Below are 21,568 nucleotides of genomic sequence, written 5' to 3'. Positions count from 1 at the left end.
TAAGCTAGTTTCTTTCTCGAAGAACTTCTTTTTCGTATTTTATTGTATCACTAGCCAGCTATGGGCTCTGGCATGTTCGTCCAGTGCACCTGTGCTTCGTGCATGGGGAAGCGGTTGTCTTTAGATTCTGATGGCTAGCCATGTGTCCCTGGATACTGCTGTACGTGGCATCTCTTCCTGGAGTTCTATCTGTATATATGTACGCGCAGCCATCTCTGTCCTGCAGAACAAAGTTATCAAGAAGACTTGGAGAAGTGAAGGTGGTAGGTGTTACACTGAGGTTTTGGAATGGCGAGTGCACAGGCTATGGGGCAAGGAGAACAAGATCACTTCGTTCTGAAGAGCGGCCACACCATCCCAGCTGTTGGGCTAGGCACTTGGAGAGCCGGCTCAGATACTGCTCACTCTGTTAAGACAGCCATCACCGAGGTATAGCTCTGCATGTCTCTCCTACCCCAACTTTTTTTATGACTTCCATATTTAGGAAAAATGAATCACGTGGATCCTAGTGGCTGTAAACAGGGCGCAGGATAGTGGCCCGCGGTCAGCATAAGCAAGATGAGCTGTAGATTTGTGGGATTCCAATTTGTGGTAAAGCAGTAATTTGCTGAAACTTTATCAGCAGTTAGACTGCTGAAATTGAAACCTGAAACTTATAAATAATATTTGAATGTATTTGTTTAAACGGAGGTGAACAGCTTAAAGGCCGTATCTGTTGTAGGCTTGTAGTGTTAGCTTGTCTCTGAAGAATTCACCATGCTCATTTGATTTATAACCTGAACTCTGCAGAGCCTGCTTCTAATTCAATTGAATTTTGAATTTCTGGTTACCCTTGCAGGCTGGATATAGGCATGTGGACACAGCTGCTCAGTACGGAGTAGAAAAGGAGGTACAAATCAAAATAAAATTATGTTTCTGTATTAGCCTTGCTAGTAGTAGGTGTATGTATGTCGTAAAACATCCTCTGCCACTAGGTCGGTAAAGGACTGAAAGCTGCAATGGAGGCTGGGATCAGCAGGAAAGATTTGTTTGTAACATCAAAACTATGGTATTCACTTGCACAATTTACATATTGTCCTCAGAATACTTAAATGTCAGTATTAATAGTATATTCTGATATGCAAATGTGATCAATATTTGACTGCTTCAGGTGCACAGACTTGGTTCCTGATAAGGTTCGGCCAGCGCTACAGAGCACGCTCAAGGATTTGCAGTTGGATTATATTGATCTCTACCTTGTAAGAAACCTAAATCAATAACTTTCTATTATTTCAACTTTCTTACTGTTAGCTGAAAATTGTACACTAAGGAGCAATATAGTACTTATAGCTTATGGTTACTTTAGATACTGGTTCGACTTACACCTGCCTGCTTACCCTGTTATCTAGTAGGAATTTGAAATTAAGCTCTTGCGTACAGAAATGTGATAAGTTCCTTCCGATAGAATAATTCTACTTGCACTGACAAATGAACACAGATCCATTGGCCCTTCCGACTAAAAGATGGGGCACACATGCCTCCAGAAGCTGGGGAAGTGCTGGAGTTTGACATGGAAGGAGTATGGAGGGAAATGGAAAGCCTTGTGAAAGATGGACTAGTTAAGGACATAGGTGTTTGCAATTATACAGTTACCAAGCTAAACCGCCTGTTGCGTTCAGCGAAAGTTCCACCATCAGCATGCCAGGTTGTGAGCTATTTAGAATTGATCCACTACAACATATTGAGATGGCCAAATTGAATTCGAATTGACCCTTTCTTGACTTTGTTGGATACAGATGGAAATGCACCCTGGTTGGAAGAACGACAAAATTTTTGAGGCCTGCAAGAAGCACGGGATTCATGTTACTGTAAGATATTTCTTCTTAAAATCAGATATGGCAGTGTGATCTCATTAACGTTGTGCCTTTTTGAAGTAAAATCACTAATGTTTTCTTTCTAAGCATATTTTGTTTTTCAAAACAAAAATACTTACGTTCTTGTGTATTTTTGTTACGTTGCACTTTTCAGGCTTACTCTCCACTGGGTTCTTCAGAGAAGAACCTTGCACATGATCCGGTTGTCGAAAAGGTTCCTTTGCTAATACAATGAACAAGAAGCATATAGTATTTCAGTTAAAGCTCTTCACGTCTAGTTCTCACTCCAAACATTTAACCGCAGGTAGCCAAGAAACTGAACAAGACCCCAGGTCAGGTGCTCATCAAGTGGGCCATCCAAAGGGGAACGAGCGTTATTCCCAAATCAACCAAAGACGAAAGGATCAAGGAGAACATTCAGGTGTTCGGATGGGAGATCCCTGAGGAGGACTTCAAGGTCTTGTGCAGCATCAAAGATGAGGTGAGGACCGGCATAACTTTTGGGTTTAAGCATAACTTAGTGCTATATCGGTATGTTTTGTATGTTACTAGCTAAGAGAAGATGGTCGTTGAAACCACTGTTGTAAATCTGCTACCTGATTTTGGTGGAATCTTGGTGGACGATGTGGTAGGCTTCTCGGCATCAGCTGAGCTTGTGATGCCACTTAAGCACTAGACGAACAGGAGTTTTCAGATAGAGGCATAGGGAATCATTTGATCTGTTTACTGCAGCAGCTAGTAGCAATAATTAATCGTTTTTGCCTGATCTATTTTTGTTTAAGATCGTTTTCGCCTGATCTAACGTGCGCGGTCCCTGCTGCAGAAGCGAGTCCTGACCGGTGAGGAACTCTTCGTGAACAAGACCCACGGACCGTACAAGAGCGCATCTGAGCTCTGGGACCACGAGGACTGAGCTGAGCTGAGCTGCCGTGCCCAGCAGGTGTGCCGCTACCTGATGGAACCTCGACGAGTGACTGATGCGAAGTGGTCCACCCATGCCTCTTGCTTTGCGAAGCCGTGAGATGCAATGCACGGAGTGTGTGCAAAAAAAAAGCCCGTCCTGTACTTTTGTGTACCATAAACCGAATAAAAATGGCGCCAGTGGCTTGCCTTCGCCCTTTCCTGCGTGCTTCCTTTCCTTTGCTGTTTCACTCGCATTATTTCCTCACCAGTCACCAGCGACGCACAACACTGCAGCACGATGCTGCTGCTGCTGCTGGTGCGTCGCTGCGACCTGGAACCCACATCTCAAGCCATCATCTCCAGAGTGCAAAGCTAACGAGATCCGGTTTGTGTTTCTCTAGGATTGAGATGTGCTGTCCCGCGCAAGAGCTCACCAACCTATCGGTTGGGACCACTGAGAAAACGTTTTATCTAAGCTTGTGTTAAGAATTAAAAAGTCCAGTTGGTACGAGCACCACCATTGTCATCTGCAGAAATAGCAGGGCGCGAGCGGATCCGACAGGGAGATTCCGGCGGCACGAAGAGTACGGTACGGCGCCCGGAAGGACGGGACCGGATGCACGGCGCCGGATTTTGCATCGGCGGCGCTCACGTGGGGCCTCCGGTGGGGCCCCAGAACCAGTGACACTACGCTTCGCTCGGCAGGGTTTCGTTCGAGTGGGAAGGCCTGACATGCCAGGGAGTTTTTTTCAAAAAGGGGATAAAAAAAAAATAAAATTCGAAAAAGGGGTGCCAGTTGAAGAAATTTAGGGAAATGGGTGCCTCCCGCCCGCTGGGAGGGCGGAAAGGAGCATCCCGCCCAACCAAAGGGCGGGATGCTCAAAAAAAATTTCCAGGGACCTCTTCGCGAATAAGAAAACTTTTTTCATTCGCGAAGTGGTCCCTGAAGGAGGCCTCCCGCCCGGCCACTGGGCGGGATGCCTCCCGCCCGGCCACTGGGCGGGATGCCTCCTGGTGTTATTTCATGTGTATGTGTTTTCTGGCTTCCAAAATTCGTAACAATTCACAGAAAAATCCAAAAATAGCAAAACTAGTTTTGTTAGAAAGTAGATTTCAAACTCTATAACTTTTGTTAATGGAGTTTAGTTTGAAACAAAATACTTTTACTCCTATTTTAAAACTAAGATTAAGGAAAGTTTATCCATAACTTTAGGATTTCATGCTTTGTTGTTTATGAAGTTTGGTATGACTATTCTATAAACTCTAGGTACCTTTGTGCAAAGTTTCAAACTCAAATTTGATGTAAATTTAACTTCTTTTGTCTTGAATTTTTCAAATTTGAAATGTTAACTAAACCTAATTATAACCCTTTTCTAATTAAAATCTATTGTTATTCTCTAATGTGATATTATTTAATATCTAATATATAGTCAAAGTTCTAAAACCTATAAAGTTCTAAAAACTATAATCTTATGCTCCTGGTCCATTTTTGTTATATTTTTTCTTAGATTATTTGTTTCTGAAACTATTTGAAATTCAGAATTTTTTCAAATATAAGATTCATTCGCCATACTCTTATGTATGCACATAAAATTTTAATTCAATTTTCCAAAGAAGATTACGGTATCTAAAACTCGTACGAAGATAGTTAAACGATAACGTTTGCAACGTAGAATCTAAATATTACGATAGTACAATACATGAAGCCATTTAAAATAAAATAATATGATAATGAACATTACAAATATTACAAATACATGAATCCAAATATTGTGTCTTCAATCAATGCGGCAAATATTACAAATACGTATCTAGGTGTGATAGAATCTCAACGCAGCAAATATTACATATGAGCGAATAACGTTTAAATAAAATTACAACTAAATGATGCCTGATGACGTACTAGCACTCGATCGGCGACGTCTCCCACTTCTTGATGCAACCGGAGGTCTTCCATCTGTAGCATCACCTGTAGGGCCAGCTTCAGCACAACTGGGGCCAGCATCATTGGTTGGACAACGTTTATACGTGTGTCCAATCTGATTACATGCACTGCAGCGTTGTATCCTCGGACGGAGCTCTGACTCATCCATATCATTACGAATACGCCGTGACTGACGGCGTCCTCTCTTAACCCGTGATGATCTTGGGTCTGGAATATAGATAACAGGATTCGCTGTCTCAGTGAACGATCCAACCAAACGGAACCCATAGATCTCATACTGCCAGGTGCTAGCAATTGTCTCCTTTCTGAAGTAATGTGAAACATATATATCGACAGGATGTCCAATATCTGCACAAGCAGCCATTACATGAGAACAAGGTAAGTGCAGCAACTTGGGCCTCATGCATGAGCAACAACAAGTTCCATCGAACTTGAGAATGCACTCCTTTACAGGAGTTTGACGTCTCATGCCATGTCGCGCCCTATCTTTAGGAGATACCTCAAACTTGAGCTCCTGTGTTCCACATTGCCGTACATGGTGTAGCCGGGCGCTTTCTGCCTTCTTAGTCATGTATTCTGTTACCTTGAATCCAAAATTTCTGTCTGGATCTCGCATGAATACCTGATTTTTATTGAACCGCTCCCGAAAGTAATCGGTACACCCGCGGACAATGAATTCAACAATTGCAACCAGTGGAAGCCCACGAACACCTCGCAGCACCCAATTGTAAACTTCGGCGAAGTTGGTGGTCATTATACCGTATCTTGCACCATCGGTATCATAAAGTAACGCCCACTTCTCCTTAGGTTCATTCTCAATCCATTCAGAAAATTTTTTCACCGCTGAGCCAGACCTTCTGCGAGTACGTGCAGTATCTGTTGGCAAAGAGCACAAAGCCTCTGCTTCATCCTGTGCAGTTATGTTTTTTGATGCGTCCTCGGCTCTTTTCTTCCCGGTCAGTTCATCAAGTTTCTGCCACTGCTTGTTAAATTTTTGCTGATTCGTTTCCTTGCATAGCCTCTTGAACATATCCATAAGCTGTTTGTTCTTGAATTGCCTGAAAAAGTTTGCACCGATATGTCTCATGCACCACCTACTGCGAACATCATGCCACTTGGGTGGCTCTCCGGTCTCCACACACCCCTGCTGCAAATCTAGAATTGCCCTCAGTATGCCGGCGTGACGATCATGAATCAGGCAGACATCTTCCCTATCCCGAACGACTGCAAGCTTAACCCGTTCCAGAAACCAGTACCAACTGTCTGTGTTCTCACTCTCAACAAAAGCAAAAGCAACAGGCAGCAATTGATTGTTTCCATCCACTCCAATAGCTGTCAGCATTTGCAATCTATACTTTCCTGTGAGAAAGGTCTCGTCGATGCACAGGATAGGCCGGCAGTGATGGAATGCATTAATGCATGGACCCAAGCTGAAAAAGACCCGCTGCAATATGTGGGGCGGACCTTCTCCTCTGTCTAGAGTTTTCAGGTCATAGTAGCTTCCAGGATTTCTCTGACATAGGACGGCCAGCATTCGAGGAACATTATCATATGCAGCCTCGAACGTACCAAACCTCATCTCCAACACCTTTTGTTTTGCACTCCACGCCTTACTGTATGAGATGGTATACTTGTACTTTTCCTGAATATACCTGATAATAGACTTTGGTTCATATGACAAGTTCTGTACTATCGTCCCGTACATCTCATTTGCGATGTATTGCGACGTGAGGTTGCGATGGCTCTTCTGCACCCCAGGCAAATGACAAGTGTGCTGAGTGACAATGGAGCATTCCCAATAATCTTTCCATTTACCCTTGTAGGCATGCACCCGCCATGGACAGCCATCCTTCACACATACCACATCATACTTACGAGATTTGCACTCGACTGTCTTAAACTCTCGCATAAGAGAGAGAGACCAGCACTTAACAGCTTCCTTCACCTCTTCAATTGAGTGGTACCTTGCACCCTGGATAATTTCATTCTCCCTGCAATCCGAAGGCCAGCTACAGCCGTCATCTACGACAAGATGACTGAAGTCGCTGCTTACCCAATCTTGAGGCACATCATCGTCATCATCAGACGAATCGGCATTCATTGCTTCATCCAATTCACGTTCTTCGTCTTGCAGCTGTTCAACAATAAAGGGTATGTTCTCCCCCTCATCAGCCACGCATTGAGGTGCTGCGGTGCCACCTGCCTCAATGTTTGCCTCCTCGACCTCTTCATCAATATTTTCATCCCCCGGACCAGCTTCAATGTTTATCAAAGGAGGGTTTTGGTGCACACTGACAAGGAGTACCAGTGGCCACTGCCAATGACTTGCATTTTGCAGATAAGTTAACCAGTCCTCGTTGCTTATAAGTGGCATAAGCTCCCAGATCAAAGCGTGAGTGGTACGATTTATGACGCATTGAACACTCACAGTGTGTGTCTCCTAATTAATCCTTAGTCCCCTCATTAACCAGTTGCATAGGGATTCAAATGTCCTCTCGTGCGGTCTGGTAATTCCTCTGACCGCACAGTTGAATTCACTTAAATCTACCCCATTCGGCCCATAAATCACATTTCCTTCTCCGTAATATATACTGAAAATACCCTTCTCGGAAGACATATCTGTCAATCATTAATAAACTAGTTATACTACATATTAATACACAACGAACGACGATCCTAAATTTCAGCGACTCCCAGATTATATTTTACAGATTCTAAACTATTCAGATTATAAATTATACTAAAAACAAATGAAAATACTAAAACTATTCAAAACATAACTACTCTAACAAATATTTCCTAATTATAGTTATTTTCAAGTACTTATATGGCTAGAACGAGAATATACCTCAAAATCGACGTGTGGACAGGGCTTCGCCGCTTCCTCTTCTCTCTTCCTCTCCTCTCTTTCTCTTTTTTCTGATTTTTGCTGGATAAAATGGCATTTTTTGGGGCAGGTTGGGGCTTAAATAGCCGCTGGGGGGACCTCCCGCCCGACCAAAGGGCGGGATGCCCATCAGCACAGCATCCCGCCCGTTGGTTGGGCGGGATGCCCTCCCAGGGACCTCTTCGCAAATAATTTATTTGCGAAGAGGTCCTCGGGGGACATCCCGCCCGCTGGGTGGGCGGGATGTCCCGGGCCCCACGCGTCCCGCCCGTTCAGCGGGCGGGAGGCACCCATTTCTCTAAATTTTCCCAACGGCCACCCCTTTTTCGAATTTTAGTTTTTTTTAGCCCTTTTTTAAAAAAAATTCCATGCCAGGTAGGTAGGTATTCAGCCCGGCAGTCCGGCACGGCCCAGGTTGTCCGAGCCGTGGAAGGGGCTGGGAGCCGCGGGGAATAGTATAATGCGGAGCCTGGCCGGCCCAAATGTTGGCGCAGTAGATTGGATCTGGTGAGCGGAGCGGATGCCGAGGTGGCCGGTGGCGCGGTGCGGTCAGTCTCGGTCAGATGTCCCGAGCCCGCGAAGCTTCGCGGCGCCTTCCCGGCTTCCCCCTCGCTTTCCCCCGGCCTTTCTTCTGCTGACTGCTGAACCGCTGAACGGAGAGAAGGCGCCGGTATCACCACCTATACGAGAGGAATCGCATACGGCATACGAAGTCATCCTACTGCGCGCGTAAGTGAGATCTAAGGTGCCCTTTTCTTTTTCATGTAACGCTTTTTTCCTAAATTAATTTTTCACCCGGGGAGGCGGCCGCGACCAGCGAGGCCGGCGACACGCAGCAAGAAGAGGAGGGCGGGGCGCGGCCGCTGGTGCGCGACGGGGAGGCGGGGAGGCGGCCGCGGCGCGCGTCGAGGGCAGGAGGGCGGGGCGGGGCCGCTGGCGCGTCGCGAGGGGAGGAGGGTGGGGCGCGGCCGCCGGCCGCGTGCGGTGTGGCAGGAAGGAGGCGCGCAACAGAGAGATTAGGAAGAAGAAAGCTAGGAGAGAGAAAAGATGAATATTGATTAAAAATCTGACATGTAGGGTCCACGAAATTTAGAAATACGTAATATAGCAAACCACGAAATTTAGAGAGAAAAGATTATCTGACGTGGATAAAGTTACAGAGAGCTGCTCTCTATAGCCGTTGCGGGTGCCCTTACACCCAATTGACCGAAACTCTGGCTATTACTATTAAAATCACTTAGGATGGGATGCTCATTAGGTGGTCCCACTTTAGAGGCACAAGTTGCACCTGAGTTGTACTTATATTATTTTTTTCAAAAAAAAAATATTGTACTTAAGGGCCTGTTTAGTTCGCATGCCTGTAAACGCAAAAAAAATTTGCAAAAGAATCTTGCAAATTTGAAGTACTAAATGAAGTCTATTTATAAAACTTTTTGCACAGATGGGTTGTAAATCGCGAGACGAATCTAATGATGCTAATTAATCCATGATTAAGCAATAATTAGCGGATGGTTACTGTAGCATCACTGTTGCAAAATATGGATTAAGTAGGTTCATTAGATTCGTCTCGCGATTTACAGCCCATCCATACAAAAAGTTTTGTAAATAGACTTCATTTAGTACTTCGAATTAGTAAGATTCTTTTTGAAAATTTTGCGTTTACGGTTTTTTTACGTTTACAGCCTGTGAACTAAACAGGGCCTAAGTGGTTGTACGCATAACATTTCCCTAAATTGAAACCTTCGAGTTGAAAGGTTGGGTCTTTCAAATTATGCATAAATTTTGGCGCCTCTTCTTTGGGAAAAATGCAAGCTTGCATTCCGCTGCAAGACCGGCAGAACGACGCAGGTCCTCCTCCTCAATTCTCAGGGCCTGTTTAGTTCCACCAAAACGCAAAAACGCAAAATGCAAACTTTTACTGTAGCAAAGGAATCTTGCTAATTTGAAGTACTAAATGAAGTCTATTTGCAAAACTTTTTGCATGGATGGGTTGTAAATCGCGAGACGAATCTAATGAGCCTACTTAATCCATGTTTTGCAACAGTGATGCTACAGTAACCATCCGCTAATTATTGCTTAATCATGGATTAATTAGCATCATTAGATTCGTCTCGTGATTTACAACCCATCCATGCAAAAAGTTTTGCAAGTAGACTTCATTTAGTATTTCAAATTAGCAAGATTCCTTTGCTACAGTAAAAGTTTGCATTTTGCGTTTTTGCGTTTTGGTGGAACTAAACAGGCCCTCAGTCGTATAGGAGTATGCGCGATCACATATCATGGCGCGCCAGGTCGGGATGAAGAAACCCACCACGGTGTAGCTGTGTCGAAGCATTGCTGCATGCCTGCGTTGCCGCAGCTGAGCGCCTGAGCCTGAGCGCGGCGACACACTGGACGGACAAGACGGTTCATCCTGTCATCGAGCCGCAACGACGTAGCCCCTCTGCCATGCCGCTGGATGTCCCCCCGAGAGAGCGGGCCAGCGCGGACGTGTGACCCGCGCGGGGGCGCAAAGCTACCTTTCCCACCCGGCCGACCAAGGCGGCCTGCGCCCAAAAGCGCCGAACGCCACAGATCCCTTGCCGCGCCACACCGAAGCAGTCGCCGTCAGGCTCTAGCCACCGCAGAGTCGGAGCAGGGGGCCTGTCAGCCTGCGGCTGTGTGGCGCCGCCGGGCCGGAGCCGGACGTCCCAATTTGGCGCCCGGCAGCAGCTCGGCCCCTGGCAGCGGCAGCCTTTGGCCTTTGGGGTGTCGCCCCGCAGGCAGGCAGCTTCCTGGCTCAACTTTCTTGACGGGTCCCCGGTCCAGGGAGCCGCCTTTCCTGCCCGGTCCGCTGCCGTCTCTCTCTAGCTCTAGGGTGCGGAGTGACACGACACGATGGCGGCAGCTCGAGCACGTTTGTTCCAGGAACAGTTCGGTTTTGCCGCCGCCGCCGGCGCTGCCGTGCGCTCCGGCTCCTCGATCGACTGCCTGGCTCCGGCGCACGTTCTGAGATACCCGCGCACGGCAGAAAATTCCAGGCCGGTTTTTCCAGCACCTGTCAAACAAACCGGTGGAACGGAATGTTGATCGAGAAATTCGCGTGCACTTTGTTGGCTTGGGTGATCTACCACTGAGTTGCTAGGAATGTTCCCCGTGATAATCGCAACGTGACCAGACATTGTGCTCGCGGTTTTTGTTTCCTCATGGTTGGAGCCTTGGAGATGCGGCGAGCTTCCCTGCAGCTTCCTGCTTGAGTACGAGTATTACCACCGGGGAATTTCGCATTATTGACCCACTAATCCAACGCCGTGCGGTCTTGGTTTTTGAATCCTTGGGGAGTTTGTCCTGGAAAAAGGCATCATTAGAAGGCAGCCAGCCAGGGAAGGGGGCAACCTGCGAGCCCTGGAGGAACATGCATTCATGGTGCCCGTTTCTTGTCTTATTTGTGCTGGATATGGTTGAGGACAAAGTGGCTGGTTCAAGCCCAGCAATAATGCTACGCTCACTACCAAAGTGCATGCTAATATCATGCATTTCGAGTGTGTCTCCCTCTTTTTTCCATTTAGTTTAAGTTGAGCACATTACACAAAAAGGCACTATTTCTTTTTTAAAAAATAAAGCAATTAGGACCAGCCGGTTGGAAAATCCTTCCCAACAACAGAAGTTCAGTTAACAAATTTTGCTGCCAAATTATTCTAGTAATCAGTTGACACAACATAAGAAGAACAAAGAACTTTGTAGTACTGTCGTTATCCATCACCTACATGGAGAAACCAGATTTGTTTACATACCATAAACTGTTAGGGCTAAAATCAAGCTAAAAGATGCAAATACTCTTTTCATCATGTAAAAAAAAAGGGGGGGGGGTGTCCCTGAACCCATTGCGTTACTCACTTGAACATCGATCCATGCGCCATGATGGATGGGCCGCCCGCCCGGCAAAACAGCTCTATATAAACACCGTAGCCTTTCCCCGTGCTACGCCCTCATCGTACTCCCTCACCAAACAGAAAAGCCGGGAGCCAAAGCTAGCCGGCGACCGGCATCTCCTCGTCCTCCTGTCGCCACGCGCGCGTCCGCACCAAGCAGCCGCCGCCGCCGGGAAGGAGGAGGACGAAGCGGCATGGGGAACAGCCTGCGGTGCTGCCTGGCGTGCATGCTCCCCTGCGGCGCGCTGGACGTGGTCCGCGTGGTGCACCTCAGCGGGCACGTCGACGAGTTCGCCTGCCCGCTCGCCGCGGCCGACGTCCTCGCCGCGCACCCCAACGACGCGCTCACCGACGCCTGGTCGGCCGGCGCCACCCGGAAGATCGTCATCCTGTCGCCGGACTCGGAGCTCAAGCGCGGGCGCATCTACTTCCTCATCCCCTCCGCGTGCTCCGCGCCCGCCGCCGAGATGAAGAAGCACCACCGCAGGAACCGCGCCAGCAAGAAGAAGCACGGCCACGGGCGCCGCAAGGTCGCGGCGAGCAGCACGGCGGAGCAGGACAACTACCTGCGGGAGCTGCTGTCGGAGAAGCGGGAGGCGAGCCACCGGCGGCGGCGGAGCGGCGCCCGCCCCGGCGTGTGGCGGCCGCGGCTCGAGAGCATAGCGGAGGAGCCCTCGGAGACGTAGCTCTGCTCCACGCCTCCACCCCCATTTTCTTTCCCTCCTTTCCGATCTTCCGATGTGAATACCAAGAATCAGCGGCCGGCGAGGAAGCGTTTTGGGTCCTTCCTCGCGGCTCGTTCGATCGATGATCTCCCTATCTGTGTGTAAGCAATTTTCAGGGCTGCCTGAACGCTCTTTGCCTCGGAAGTCGAGTGGAAAACCGGAGAGAGGGAATGGAAAAAAAAAACAGAGCGATTGTAAGATCCGAGCCAATCTGTACAAACAGAATTTAGTTTGAGTTCATTTGGTTCTTGTTTACTCCAAGTTGCTTGACACTGTTGGGTGGTTGTGCTTGAGCACTTGCTACTCTGTTTTTCCTGGGAGTGCCGGAGTACTGCGCCACTGCTCGCCGCGGATGGCGATTCCCAGCCAAACTCGAACCCCCCTGCCATGCTGTCATGCACTTGCCTTTGGCGAAGCCTGCTCCTGCACTGCACCGGGCGACGTGTCGACGGCGGCGGCGACGGATCCGAAATCGGCGACCGGTTTGTCCCGCGGCTGCCCGACCGGGCTTATGCCCGGCCAGCTGTCAAGGATCCCCTTGCCTTCAGTATTTCTCTGAGCATGTGCTAACTCAGCTAGTCAGCTATGGCCGCGAGGAAATTTTGACTCTTTTTGTAGTACAACGTAGATACATGAACTGAACATTCATTTTCTTTCACATGCTAAGATCTGAGAACTTACAACAACTTTTTCATTGGTAAAAAGAATTGCAGTCAAGCTGCTGAAAAACATGTGCCATGGCCTTGCTTCCTACGCCAGTGTGTGATGTGTCCTACTTACGTTTCTTGTACATGTTACAGGAGGTTACCCCTTCTGCAGATGCCTGCAGAGCTAGGGCCTCCAAACAAATCAACGAACTACTATGATAGTGTGTACATAATCTGCCGAGTCAAAAAGAACCACGAGTACGACCATGTCTTGCCAATCGTTTTTGGGCTTTTGGCAGTGGTTCATCCGGTCATCAGAACAGCAATGGCTGCTCGAAAAACGACATGTCGTCTCGTGGCTCGTCCTTGGCTGATGGGCCGGCGTAGTACATCGCCTCGCTCTGCTGCTGCTGCTGGCTCGTGTAAGAGTACGCCGAACCATTGCCGAACCCGGACAGGGCGAAGCCGCCGTCCGCGGCCTGCGTCGGCGCGCCGCCGTCGAGCAGGCCGCCGCAGAACGCACCGTGGCCGCTGCCGGCGCCGAAGCCGAACCGCCCGTCGGTCGTCGGGGCGGCGACGCGGGCGCCCTGCTGGTGGTACCCCGCGGCCTGCTGCGCCGCCAGCGCGGCGCGGTAGAGCGAGGCGCTGCTGCCGCGCGCAGGGGGCACGTCATGGTTGTGCTTGCCCTCGTAGGTGGTGACCACGGCGCGGGTGTCGTGGCACGCGCGCTCCACGTGCTTCCGCACGGGGCACCCCGCCGTCGTGCACTTGTAGTAGCTCCGGGGGTTCGGGTTGCCCTTCACCACCTTCTGCCCGTACTTGCGCCACCGGTAGCCGTCGTCGAGGACGTCGATGTCGCTCATCGTCTGCACGACGACCCTCGGCTCCCGCACCGTCCGGTTCCCAGCCACCGAGACCGCCTCGCCGTCGCCGCCGTCTTTCCTCCTGCAACAAAACGCAACACGTCAGCACCCATGCGTACACAAGGTCAACTCGTCTGCCCTAATCAGACAGCACGAATACGACGGCTGTTAGTTTCACAATTCGGTGGTGCCACTCACCATTTCTTGGAGTCGGGTTCGTCGTCATCGAGCTCCTCGGCGCCGAAGTTACCGGCGAGCCGCGAGCTCACGCCGTTGATCTCGTCGTCCCCGAACGACCCCGACGAGTTCTCGGGCGTCGCCACGGGCGTGCCGGACAGCGCGCCGAAGGAGTGCTCCGCCGCCGCGTCGCTGGCGCTCTGCAGCACGTACGACGATACCGCCGGCGCCGGGGCCGAGCTGGAGTTCCGGCGCGTGCTCTGCGGCTTGGGGTGGTTGTGCGTGCCCTTGTACACGATCTCGGTGACCTGCCCGTCCGGCGACCGCTCCACCTTCTTCTTGGTCGGGCAGCCGGGGAAGCTGCACTTGTAGTAGCTGCGCGGGTTCTCGCTCCCCTTCATGTTCTTCTGCCCGTACTTGCGCCAGTTGTAGCCGTCGTCCGACGACGGCCGGTTGCTCTGCTCGCGGAACCCGGGAACCGCCGCGGGCGCCGCGCCGTTCCCGAGCATGTCAGGCTGCGTCGCCGTCGCCGACGGCGCCTCGAATTGCGCGGTGGGCTCCTGGTAGCTCCATGGCTGCTGTTGCTGCAGCTCGCCGTTGTACGAATATCCAAGTCCACCCTGCAACAGTACAAACACTAGTATTATTAGACATACGTATGATTGATGCAATAGCGATTTTTGAAATAAAATTGACTATGGCTCTTAGAGTATGAACATTGACTATTGTGAATTTGGGGATCGGATGCGACAGTTCTGTTTCTTTGCCATAAAATCAACACCTGCCGTCATGATGGATCTCCAAATAGAGTAAGAAAACATGTCAGCGTCTTGGCAATGGGCACACGCTAATAATATAGGGAACCGCAAGAGCAATGCGTGGACGTTTTTGATTGGGACTGCCTACCTATTTGCAAACTTTTACCGGGTAAAATTGTGCTGCACCATTTCAAAACACAAAAACGAAAAATTTGTGATGCAACGTCACTGGCAAATCGTAGACCTCTAGAGTCTAGACTCAAGCACAAATTGTGATGCAACTCTTTCATTCTTTAGTTTGTGAAGTAGCTTGTGTCATCGCTTACCAATGGCGCCATCAGCATGGACGACGATTGCGGGAAGGACGCAGTCTGCGCGGCTCCGGCCACCGTCGTTTCCGGCACGGGCGCCGCCGTCTGGAACGTGAAGTCGGTGTACTGCCGCTGCTCATCCTTTACGCCGGTCTGCGGGGTCTCCGACGTGCCCATCCAGTTGAAGGGCTCCGACGGGATCGCGCCCGTCGTCGGCGAGGGGAACAACTGAAACAACGGGAACACGATCACGTTAGCCGCTGGCTAGCTACCACAACATGCTGCTGCGTTCAACGGGAGCTTCATGCCCGCGAGGCCGCGACGATACGAGTCCGTGCATGCTTACGCTGGGCGTTAGGAGGATCGGCGAGTCGAGGAAGCCGGAGAACGCGTTGAGGAACGACGACGGCGACGCCGGCGGGTGCGACAGCGGGAGGGACGGCGGCGGCATGGCCTTGAACTTGGACAGCCCACCGCTGTCTGCTCCGCCAGAAGCCGGGGCGCCAAGAAAGCTGGCGAAGGAGCTGGTCGCGAACGAGAGCGCGACGGGTCCGGTGTTCGCCAGCGTTCCAAAGCTCCCCGGCGTCGAGGTCATCGGCGGAGGGAGGCGCGGAGGCGGCTCAGACGAGGAGGCTGCCGGTGAGGAGAGGGGAGCTAGGCAAGGCAGCCGGTGCAGGATGGCGATCCCGAGACCGACCTGCCGCGGCATATATAGAGGTTTGAAAGTTTGACCGTTGACCGGTCAGCGCCGGGGGAGGGCTTCTCTGACTGGCGGCTGCGGGGCGAGGCCGCGGCCGCACTTTCCCTGCCCGCCGATCCGCACCCACCAATGGGAGCGCGCCCCTCCGCCCACGTGGCGGCGCGGCGGGCCCCGCCGATGGCCGGTGCCCGGGAGGCGGGGGGCGCGGGCCCCCGGCCGCGCAGGGGGGGTGGCGTCCGGGGATGGTTTCTTTGACCTGTTCCGACGGACGGGATTGCCCCCCGGCCCCGCCATGATCAAATGACGCCGCGCCGATTGGGATTCCTGAAATCCGTGAGAGATCAGAGCGGATCAGCACGGCGGGTAAGCGGCGAATGGGAGGCCTGCCTTGCATACAGATTAGTGAGCTGGGGGGATTATTTTTTGGATTAGTGGCGTAAAATTCTACTGCTCGATCTGTTTAGCAGAGGTCTATGGTGTTGGAGACTTGGACTCGATTGACTGGTTCTGCAGGTGAAATTTTTTTTGCTCCGTTTGTCTTCTCGGACGGATCATGGCTTCAGCTGGCAGCGCTTGGGAGTAAGCACTCAGGAACGGCGATTATTCTGCGTGGTCGCCGGTAAACTGGAGGTGTCGTCTATGATCGAATTGTCTGACCTCTTCTTCGTCGATGGTATTCAGCAGCAGCAGCTGCAGATATATTTGCAGTGGCTCCTCTGACCTAGTTTAATCAAGTACTGTAATCCTGCCTGACTTCATACGTTTAAATGGTCAGTTGTGCAGAACCGTAAGCTTGCGATTCTTTTGAACAGTGTGCTCTTTTCCAGAGTAACTCATCAAATCCATGAATGCAGACGGTGCTTTTTTTTTTTGGAAATGCAGTGCAGTGCAGATAGAGTTCACTTCAGACGGTCTGCAAAGTTCACAAGGAGTTCAGGACTTGCAGACTAGTAGATCCGTCGACAAACCGGCAGCATCCTGGCAGATCAATCATCAATGAGAGCCGGGCGTACAGAAGGACGGGACTGAAGGTCTGAAGCAGGGACGACGCGAGACTCTGCAGTCGCTCCGAGTGCCCGCAGCGTGCCCAATCAACCGGTCGGTCTCCGGCTCTCCGCGTACGTGTAAACCTTTCCCCTGGGCACGTGCGAGACCTGGCGTCGCGGCGAGTCGCGCACGGTCACGGCTCCGTTTACACGAGCGAATCGATCGGCTCGGGCTCCAACCCTTACAACCGGCTCGTGTGTGGCTCTCGTGAGGTCGACGCTCTCGCTCCTGCGTTGATGATAATTCTCCCAAGAAAGCCGGTCAAGGCCGTAGGGGGAGCGTGCGTTCCGTTCGTGGCAGCAGCAGCAGCAGCGCAAAACTTTCTGAGAAGTTGCCGGACAAGTGGAAGCCGAGGCACGTGTGAGCTGTTCTCCAGTCTCCACGCACGGTTCCTTGCTGGGCAGGGGGGGCAATGGGGAGAGGAGACTCTGCGTTCTCTTTTCTTGTCAGCGGAAGGGTTGAACAGAGAACCGGTCGTCGTGGATGCATTTGCGTTGTCTTCTACTGGTAATAATGCACTCTGCAAAACAAATGTTCTGCACAGACATACCTTTCATTGACTTTATGGGAGGGCACAGGGATACCTTTCAAATGTTAGCACATCAGATGACGAGACGGATTGAATTGCTGTAGTGGTCGAGCATATCCTGGCATCTCTCGTGCATCCTAGATGCGGAGTTTCCTGTTGAACAACTGCACGCTCAGTTTTGTGATTGGCGAAGAAGAAATAGCGATACCGCGAGAGGATAGGAGAGATACCTCGCTTCGTCATGATAAAAAGGGTTAAAGGAGATGACCGCGACACACGAGGGAATAGGACAGCGGAGAACTGGAGGCGAAGCTGTCCCAGAATCTTCAAGTTTCGCAATGGAAGTATGGGGAATGAATTATGAATGTGCATGTGAATGAAGGCCAGAGACAACGAGAGCGGATGCTGTTGCCAACTTGCCATCGCAACAAATGGGCAGATTAACAGCAGCAGCTCATTATGTTAGCCATGACTAAAAGCAGCCGATACTGAAGTAGCTGAACTGGAAAGGAGAGATCTCGACGACCATTCAAGTTGAGCTCAAAAGCACACGCAATACGCTGAGATATAACGGAGCTTAAGAATAACTGGACACTCTATACATTTTTTATGATACATTTCGTATGGAACGATAACCGCGCAGAAAATTTCAGCCATGGAAAGTTCAGGCACACAATACATTTCTTTACAAAAAAAACTATACATATCATCTCATTGGACTTGTAGCTGCTTCATTGGATGCCCCCGTGTCATGATCCGGTCCACCTCCTCTCTGGAGAACGGATGGGGTTGGCGCCTTCATCGCCCTGTCACCCATCGTTGGTGAACCACCCTGAGGCGTGGAACCAGATGACCTGCGTGGAGCTGATGGGCTCTCCAGAATGAAGATCGACGGACTAGCATTGCCACTCCTGTATGGCGAACTCGGATGGGACTTGAACAGGGGCGAACCATCTTCACGTCGCAACGGGGACATTATGCGCTGGCTTTCCTCAGTCACTTGCCCTCTGTGTGACCTGTCCTCTGTAATATCGTAGTAATCAGCAGTTCTGACCTCCTGGGCAAGGGAACATGAGCAGCAGAACAACCACTGGAAACAATCTGTCGCATTGGGGTTGCGGCAGCAGAAGGTATTTTCAGGCAGGTTGAATCTCTTCCTCATTTGTATTCTCCAAAAGCCACCATACAGTAAACCGAAGAAGCATAGGAAAAGACCAGTGAGCCCCAATGCCGATTGAAGGGAGGGGTTGTTAATGTTGCCAGCTGCCAGGGTGAAGATAAAAAATGGTGCTAGGCAAAAGAGCAGAAACGTCGCGATATGGACATACATGTTGCCAAATCCAAGCCTCTGCATGTTCCAGCCAAAGACACAGCAGCTGCAGAAAAGTGACAAGTACGCAAGAGATATCTGGTCCCAGAAATCCAGTAGTCCGCCAACCCACTCAGGCCTACTCTCCACGAAACGACGTTCTTCACTATGAATGAAAGAGTACCTCCTTGCAAATGACTTATATCGTGAAGTTGGCCTCCCACTCTCAGTGGAGGCGACTTCAATTTGTGCTTCTTGATCAATGTCCGCCTGTTCTGTGTCATAATCCTTCCCAAGTGGGCTGATGATATTATACAGACCAGCGAATGCTGCAGCCCCAATTGCAACAGATATAGTCAGGCCAACACCAATAGGAGGCCGTTCAGATCTGCGGTATCCCAGGTTTAGACCGCAAAGGGCATACTGAGCAAAGCAATTCAGATTAAGAAGGATTACAACAACCATCATGTGCATCCACTCATTAGGCTTATATGTTCCATTTTTGCAATATATCTTCCTAAGCCTTAGAATGTCCTTTTGCTCCCATCGACACAGAAGCACAAAGTTGTAGATCCGTTGTGGGTGCTGATAAAGGCACATGAGTGTGAACAATGCATTCAGAATTTGGTTGTTCACTTCAAACCAGGTGTCTCTTTGCGATTTTTTTGGCAAAGCATGATTCAGCATTCCAGTCATAACAAGGAAGAGAATTGCTCCTGACACAGCAACACAAGCAATCCAAACAAAAAGGGCCATGTTCATAGGCTCCTTTATCCAATCCTTGGCCATCATCCAAAGATGGCCCCAATTAATCTTCCTGAGGAATTGGAAATGATCATGGCTACCATGGTTGTCAGAATGGATGGAACGTGAGAACTCATCACGTTGAAGAGCGAGCTGTTGAAACCTGAACGAAGGGGAGGGCCCAAGCTTCTTTAACCTGGGGCCACTAGAAAGGCGATTCCAGAAGTTCCTAAATCCACTCCTCCGCTTTTCCCGTTGTGAAACAGCCTGAGTGGCAAGAGTGTTCAGGCCTGTCACGCCAGGAACATCATCCAAAGCTGTTGGTTTGACTTGTTGAGTGTCAGCTTTCAGATTTCCATTACCATTGGAGGCCATTTCGTTCAGGCGGAGTCTCAGATTATATAGAATCCAACCACTTTCAAGTGGGCAAGGCACCCTATTTAACACTCAAGACTCGAAGTGCCATTTACCACAGGAATGGCTGCTCTATTATATGCATACAGAAAAGTTTGCACGTAAATATGCTTGGCTAACCATTTCTGCAAAAACAATAACCAGTCCAAAAGAAAGGAAAAAGCTGTTACTAAATTTTGACACAGAAAGGCATTGAACTCATACGTAGGAACAGTTTCAAAGTAAAGAGTTTATTTTGTTGAAGTGACAGGACTAAGGAACATGGAACGATGAAGTTTCTGAGGCAACAATGCAGGCATTCCGTACCATGTGTGAAACCTTGTGAAAAGAAATAAAGAATCAATGTAAAACCTAAGACAAACTTAAATGAATTAAAGCACAGCTCTAAAGTACAATCTAAAACAGTTCTCCTTCAGGAGGTGCACCATTTTTTTTGTATGCTGTTAACTAGTTATCATCCTTAGTAAAACGTTGAAGCCTGAATTAGTTTCACAGAATGCCCCACGATCATGCAGTTTCAATTTCAACATTTCAGCAGTGCCAGTAATTATTCTTTTGATAACTTCTGCCAAACCTCCTAACTAAACATTATCAGGCAGGATATATGAGTCAAGCACAGGTGAATAAAGCTGAAAATGCTCTAACATTCATGTAGAGAAAGAAACAGATATTGCCCCACAGCCGAGGCCAAGTATCTGTCACTCGTTACATGTGGAGCACAATTAGCCAACGCAGGGCCCTGCTCTACAGCTCTTTGGACCAGGGCGTCTTCTAACCTGCTGTGAAATGAACACCACCCACCCATCTAAGAATCCACGCTGGTGCCCGAACAGATTCACGTACTAGCCTGATGTAAAATGATGGGCGGAAACAGCAACCGGCCAGACACATCCACTAAACTGACTTATCGCTAACAACAGAGTAGTACCCATGGGAATTCCCGCTGGGGGACGAGCAGACAGCGGAGGCAGCCGAAGTAAACAGCGCGCTAAACCATCCAGGGGCCGGGGGAGACTACGAGAGATCCATCCATGTTCGGGAGGAGCTAGGCAGCAAGCAAAGCGCCAAAGCAAGGAGGAAAGGATGACGGGGGAGCGCTCACCTGCTGGCCCGCCGGGACGCGGAAGCGAAGGCCGGGATTCCTGCCTCGCCCCAGCCGTCGCCGCCGCCGCCGCTGCTCCGGATTGCGAGGCCCGAGGGGCGGATTGGGGGAGGGAAAGAGAGGGGTTGCAGCAGCCGCGGAGGCATTCGTGGGGGGGAACCGGTTGCGAACTGGGTGGGAGTCAACGTGGCTGCGGGGAAAGTCAGATTCCGCCACCTCCCTCACTCGGTTAACGGACACGCGGTTACGCCACGCCCGGTCGGCCGCCCGCCCTGCCTGACCCCACCGGGCTGCCGGCTGCGTCGGGGCCAGCGTGTAGCGGCCCAACGCGCCGCGCCGTCGGGGTAACGTAACGGCGTAGGAAGACAGCGGGCGCCTGCCAGTTTCCGTGCCGTCGCCGTCGCCGCGGGGGGTAGCCGGGACGGAACCGAACGTCGCCGCCGCGGGTGTTCGGCCCCGTGCATCGTCTAGACTCTGGACCATCTATCTTCTTCGCCGTCTTGTTTGACGAGCGGCAGCGTTCCTGCCCGTGTTGTCGTGCCCGCTAGCTGCTCCGGGCGGCGACGTACACCCGTGACCCTTGTGGGCATGGCCGGACTTCCGCGGCTGCGCACGCTCGCCGGAACGCATGAATGCTGCCGACCGTACGCGGGCACCCGAGAGCTACAACTTTGAAATCAGCCTGGGCTCAGCACGCCTTCTGCAGCACACATGACTAAGGGTTACCAAAACCGTGCGCGTCA

General features: G+C 50.5%; 4 protein-coding genes across 4 annotated transcripts; 2 read left to right on the top strand and 2 right to left on the bottom strand.

The window, feature by feature from the left end:
• Positions 1-102: 102 nt before the first annotated feature.
• Positions 103-2,971, top strand: LOC112884612 (aldose reductase). The gene is made up of 9 exons (XM_025950050.1): positions 103-429; positions 839-889; positions 975-1,048; positions 1,151-1,238; positions 1,478-1,684; positions 1,776-1,847; positions 2,008-2,067; positions 2,158-2,334; positions 2,677-2,971. Exons 1-9 carry the CDS (start codon positions 289-291, stop codon positions 2,764-2,766), a joined length of 960 nt encoding a protein of 319 aa, XP_025805835.1. The 5' UTR covers positions 103-288; the 3' UTR covers positions 2,767-2,971.
• An 8,474-nt stretch (positions 2,972-11,445) lies between these two features.
• Positions 11,446-12,479, top strand: LOC112887889. The gene has a single exon (XM_025954177.1). It carries the CDS (start codon positions 11,493-11,495, stop codon positions 12,183-12,185), a length of 693 nt encoding a protein of 230 aa, XP_025809962.1. The 5' UTR covers positions 11,446-11,492; the 3' UTR covers positions 12,186-12,479.
• Positions 12,480-12,853: 374 nt separating this feature from the next.
• On the bottom strand, positions 12,854-15,838 carry LOC112887888 (WRKY transcription factor WRKY24-like). Its single transcript, XM_025954176.1, has 4 exons — positions 15,327-15,838; positions 14,996-15,208; positions 13,933-14,531; positions 12,854-13,816 (listed from the first exon to the last, which is right to left on the bottom strand). The coding sequence occupies exons 1-4, from the start codon at positions 15,687-15,689 to the stop codon at positions 13,186-13,188; spliced, it is 1,806 nt and encodes a 601-aa protein (XP_025809961.1). The 5' UTR covers positions 15,690-15,838; the 3' UTR covers positions 12,854-13,185.
• Positions 15,839-17,817: 1,979 nt separating this feature from the next.
• LOC112885866 lies at positions 17,818-21,031 on the bottom strand. The gene is made up of 2 exons (XM_025951544.1): positions 20,826-21,031; positions 17,818-19,848 (listed from the first exon to the last, which is right to left on the bottom strand). Exon 2 carries the CDS (start codon positions 19,682-19,684, stop codon positions 17,963-17,965), a length of 1,722 nt encoding a protein of 573 aa, XP_025807329.1. The 5' UTR covers positions 19,685-19,848; positions 20,826-21,031; the 3' UTR covers positions 17,818-17,962.
• Between the last annotated feature and the right edge of the window lie 537 nt (positions 21,032-21,568).

This window comes from Panicum hallii, chromosome 3 (assembly GCF_002211085.1).
Source record: "Panicum hallii strain FIL2 chromosome 3, PHallii_v3.1, whole genome shotgun sequence".
In the NCBI taxonomy this organism is placed as follows: Eukaryota; Viridiplantae; Streptophyta; class Magnoliopsida; order Poales; family Poaceae; genus Panicum; species Panicum hallii.
This window is presented reverse-complemented; position numbering and strand designations above follow the sequence as displayed.